The 5,268-nt window shown below is 44.8% G+C and overlaps 1 protein-coding gene across 1 annotated transcript; it reads left to right on the top strand.

Annotated features, from left to right (window-relative positions):
• The first annotated feature begins 2,923 nt into the window (after positions 1-2,923).
• Positions 2,924-4,474, top strand: LOC118488182. The gene has a single exon (XM_035985394.1). The coding sequence runs from the start codon at positions 2,924-2,926 to the stop codon at positions 4,472-4,474; it is 1,551 nt and encodes a 516-aa protein (XP_035841287.1).
• The last annotated feature ends 794 nt before the right edge of the window (positions 4,475-5,268 follow it).

Below are 5,268 nucleotides of genomic sequence, written 5' to 3'. Positions count from 1 at the left end.
GAGAGAGATGTAGGCAGCTGTTGGTGGGCAAGTGGTGGGTGGGGGCGGTTGTTGGTGGTGGCGGTGGTGGAGAGGTAGACAGAGAGATGTAGAGAGAGGGGGATAGAGAGAGAGGGATGTTCAGTAAGTGAGAGGGTAGAATATTATATATTCTTAAAACATTTTTATTTTTGTTTTATTTATTAAAACATTTTTTATTTAAATAGGTAAAAAGACTAAAATATCCTTTTGTGATCTAATTTAACTGAAAAAATTAACTAGGTTAAGCCTAAATGACATAACGTGTAGGATTTTAAAACATAAAGTACAAAACTCGTCAATTTTAAACATAAAGGACACCGCCTGCAAATGTGTATAAAGATAAAGAACAATCTTTGCAATTCACTCTAAATAAAAATACAACTCAAATAGACTACTCCATCCTTCTCTTTCATCGGTTTAACACTACCAGTATTGTCCTATATATAGTCAAAGTCGAATTTATCACCACAGTCGGTTTTAACACCATCACCTTGTAGTCTTCTACGCTGTTCTCCTCTGTCGGTTTAATCACCACCACGATCATCCTCCTCTCCTTTTTCAGCTTTGTTTTAACTACTACAATAAAAAATAACAATTCATTAAGGCTTCTCTCTCGAATCTTCCGACCGCCGGTGGCTCGACGAAGACAACAGGTGAGGGTTAGCGTGCGGGGTCGCCATTCGTCTGGCTTGACCGTTCATTCTAACTCCGTCTGGTTGTGGATTCCATTCGCTTCCGGGGTCGATTTACTCTCAGCGCCTGTCTTCTGTAGCATTTCCGGCTAACCCTTCTCCGGTTGGCTTAGCGGGTCTGATAGCGGTCGCGACTATCCTGCATAGATTTAGCTAGACTGCTTCGAATCCCGTTAACACTCCCTCGAGTTGTGTCTTGGCCGGAGTGCTTTCACTGGTCGCTCCCATGGCCAGTAAGGGGAAGCAGGTCGACAATATTGTCAAGTTTTTTGTCACAAACCTCCCGGAAGGGTGTACCCCGTGGGAGCTCAGATGCAGCTTGGCCGGTTTCGGAGATATTTCAGGCACGTATGTCGCTAGGAAAAGAGATAAGCAAGGGAGTAGGTTTGGGTTTGTTTCGTTCTCAGGGGTCAGAGATTGTCAGGAGCTGCTGAAGTTGCTGGGAGGGGTAAAAACGGGGACTTTCAAACTGAAGTTTAACGTGGCTAGGTTTGCCTTGGAAAAAACGGGAATTCCGGCTGAGAAGGTTGGCAGGGATAATCAGACTGGTGCTTCAAGTCAGTTCGTCAACGGGGCCAACTTCAAGGTTAGAGACGTCAGAAGTTACAGAGAGGTGGTGGGTTCGTATGGTTCTGGCAGTGGCCCAGGTAGGCAAGAGGAAATGCAAGGGGTGATAGAGAAAACAGTGGTGGTGCCAGATAGGACGGGAGCTTTTAGTTATCTGTTCGGTCTGGCTCTTGTGGGCAAAGCTAAGAATTTGGAAACATTGGTTGACTTGGATAAGCTCCTGAGAATTGCCAAAGTCGTCGTGGCAAATATCCAGTTTCTTGGTGGCTTGTCAATGCTAATCTCGTTCCATGATGAAGATTCGAGAAAGCAGTTTCTGGATAAGAAGGAGGTGTGGAGCCCCTGGTTTACTAGGCTTGATCCATGGAGTGGTCAAACTCTTCCCTTTGAGAGGGTTGCATGGTTGAAACTTTGTGGAATCCCCCTGCATCTCTTTGAATCTGATATAATGTCACAGGTGGGTGGAATGTTTGGTAAAGTTTTATTTGTTTCGAAGTCGTTCGAGGAAGATCGGGATTTGTCAACGGTTAGGGTGGGGATTCTGGTCGGATTGCCGAGCAGGATAAACGATGTGGTTGTCTTGAAGTGGAAGAATAGGTCCTTTAGAATTTTGGTTGAGGAGGATCTTGAGGATTGGATTCCTGATTGTCTTAGTCGTGATCCGGAATCGGAGGTTGGCGTCTCGCCGGAGTTTTCTCCGATCTTCGGGATGGAGGTGTCCGGCGGAGGAGAGTTTCAGGAAGATCAGGGGTCGGCCAGTAAGAGGGGAACCGAAAAGTCGCCAGGAGTGTTAGATCCCAATCCCCATGCAGATCAGCTTCCGGTGCATGGGGAAAAGAACGCATGCGATGTCCATATTAATGAGGAGAGAGAAGAAAATTTGCTCAGTGGCCAAGAAAGTCCGTTGGGTTTTAAAAAGGGGGGACCAGATTTTTGTGGTAATTTTACTAGTGGGTCAGGAGAAAGTGTGGGCTGGCCCAAGAGGAGAATTATTTTGGGGCTAAGAGGGGTTAGATCCAAGGCCAACTCTCCTGGTAATAGATCTCCAGAGGAGAGGCGGCCCAATAAAAGAACCAGGAGCCTGATGGAAGATGACAACCCTGGTTTTGGCTTCGTAGGTTTCACTTCCAAGCTTGGTACGGCCATTGACCTCAACTCGGTAGTGCAGCCCTCAGGGTCTCAGGCGGGTGAATCTCATCAATCGGATTTGCAGAACAAGGGTTTGGCTGAAGAGGATCTGAATCAAAGTAAGGCTGCTGACGAAGAGGTTGATAACATAATCAAGATTGGTACTCAAGTGGGGGTCGAATTCGGGCAGAAGATCGAGAAGGTTAGCAAGTTTTTCGGGTCATCAGGTATTAATGGAGTTTCGATATGAATCTGTTATCTTTTAATGTCCGAGGTATAGGGGGTTGGAGAAACAGCGATGGATTAAGTCTCTGAAAGCTAGGCATAGTATTGGTTTTCTGGCTCTCTAGGAAACAAAATCGACTTCGGTAACGGCGGAGGTGATTTCTGGATGTTGGGGGAGTAAAAACTTTGGCTTCGAGAGTGTGGATTCGGTTGGTCTTTCTGGTGGTCTTCTGTGCATCTGGGATTCCAGTCTCTTTCATCTATCTAGTGTAGTTAAAAACAGGAATTATATGCAGGTTTCGGGCACGCTGGCAGGTAGTGGTCTGGCCTTCTGCATTTTCAATGTGTATGCTCCTCAAAGTGTTGTGGCTAAGAAGTCTCTTTGGGATGAATTGAGTCTTTTGATTTCGGGTTGGGACGGGTTGTGTGTTGTCACGGGTGATTTTAACGTTGTCAGGTCTCGTGAAGAACGGAGGAATTGCTCTTTCAAGTTGTCATGCTCGTCTAATTTTAATAATTTTATTTTTGACTCGGGGCTTCTTGAATACAATATGAGAGGATCTAAGTACACTTTCTCGGCCGCTGACGGTAGTAAACAAAGCAAGTTGGATAGATTCCTGGTGAATCCGGTTTTTTTCAACACTTGGCCTGAGGTGGATGTCGAAGCGGTGCCGTCTTTCTTATCTGGTCACTGTGCAATTATCTTAAAGACGGACCTGGTGAATTTTGGTCCTAAGCCAATGCGGATTTTTGATTCTTGGTTTGATTTACCGGGTTTTAATGAAGCGGTTGTCTCGGCTCTTAATAAAGATCCTGGAATTAGTGGACCTCCGGATGTCCGTTTTGTGAAGAAATTGTGTATTCTCAGAGCCGAAATAAAGAAATGGAGGGATGAAATGCTCAAGAGGAGCTCTGAAGTTGAGTCGGCGGCTTTATCAGACCTTGAAAGTATTCATGAGATTTTGGACGATCGGAGTCTTTCGGAAGAGGAACAATGGATTCTGATTGAAAGTAAGAAAGTGTTAAAGGAAGTAGAAGAGCGAAAGAGTAAAGATATGAAACAAAGATCAAGGATAAAATGGGCGAAGGACAGGGACGAAAATACGAAATTTTTTCACGCTATGGTAAACTGCAGGAAGGCTTCCAATTCGATACATGGATTGGAAGTCAATGGCTCTTGGGTGTCCAAACCAACGCTCGTGAAGAAGGAAATCTACAGGTTTTTTAGAGATAAATTTATTGAGGAGTGGGCCGATCGGCCTCGCCTTAATTGTCCGGACATAAGGAGGATTTCGGGTACGGAAGCGGGATGTCTTGACGCTCGGTTCAGTAAAGATGAAGTGAAAAGGGCTGTTTTTTACTGTGGCGACGACCGGGCTCTGGGTCCGGACGGTATAAGCTTCCGGTTAATTAAGCGATTCTGGAATTTATTCGAGGAAGATTTGTTCAAAATTATGGAGGAATTTTTTGTGAATGGGGTGATAAATTTGGGCTGCGGTTCCTCATTCATAGCCTTGGTCCCCAAAGTTATCGACCCGATCAGTTTGAAAGAATATCGTCCGATCAGCTTGGTGGGGATTGTCAACAAAGTCATTTCGAAGGTATTGGCTGGTAGGCTTAAAAGGGTGTTAGACTCAGTCATCTCGGGTTCTCAGTCAGCTTTCATTCGAGGCCGGTACATCCTGGATGGCCCGTTGATAGTTAACGAAATTCAGAACTGGAGTCGTAAAAGTAAACGAAAAACTTTCTTTCTCAAGGTTGACTTCGAGAAGGCGTACGATAACATAAACTGGAATTTTGTTTTGGATATTCTGGAGCAAATGGGTTTTTCTAGTAAATAGTGTTCATGGATAAAGGGAGTTTTATGTTCGGCTAGAGCCTCGGTTTTGGTCAACGGGTCCCCAACGTTCGAATTTAAATGCCACAAAGGGATGCGTCAAGGTGACCCAATCTCGCCTTTTCTTTTTGTCATAGTTATGGAAGCGTTAACGTGTATGTTTAATAGAGCGAGTAATCTTGGGATTATCAAGGGTGTTAGTCTTCCGAACGGAGGCCCTTCAATAACGCACCTTTTTTATGCGGATGACGCAATTATAATGGGTGAATGGTCAAAGGAAAATATTCGGAATGTTGTCAGAATCCTGAAGTGCTTCCATCTTTGCTCGGGCCTCAGGATTAACTTGGATAAATCCAATCTTATAGGAGTAGGGGTGCAACCTGGAGAAGTAGACGAGATGGCGGGTTTTGTTGGATGTCAACCGGATTCTTTCCCTTTCAAATTTCTCGGCCTTTGTGTGGGTTCCAATATGAATAAAACTTCAAGTTGGCAGCCGGTTGTTGACGTGTTTGAGAAGAGACTCTCGATGTGGAAAGCTTCTATCCTATCTATGGGGGGAAGAGTCACTCTAATCCGTTTCGTGCTTGAGAGTCTCCCATGTTATTATTTTTCATTGTATCGGGCTCCCGTGAAGATTATTCAGGTTTTGGAATCGCTTATTCGAAAATTCCTGTGGGGTGGAAATTCGGAAATAAGAAAGGTTCATTGGGTTGCGTGGGATATGGTTGCTTCGCCAGTCGATATGGGAGGTCTCGGTCTTCAACGCCTTAAGGATGTCAATACCGCTTTATTACACTT

The sequence above is a fragment of the Helianthus annuus genome, chromosome 16 (genome assembly GCF_002127325.2).
Source record: "Helianthus annuus cultivar XRQ/B chromosome 16, HanXRQr2.0-SUNRISE, whole genome shotgun sequence".
NCBI classification, from domain to species: Eukaryota; Viridiplantae; Streptophyta; class Magnoliopsida; order Asterales; family Asteraceae; genus Helianthus; species Helianthus annuus.
This window is presented reverse-complemented; position numbering and strand designations above follow the sequence as displayed.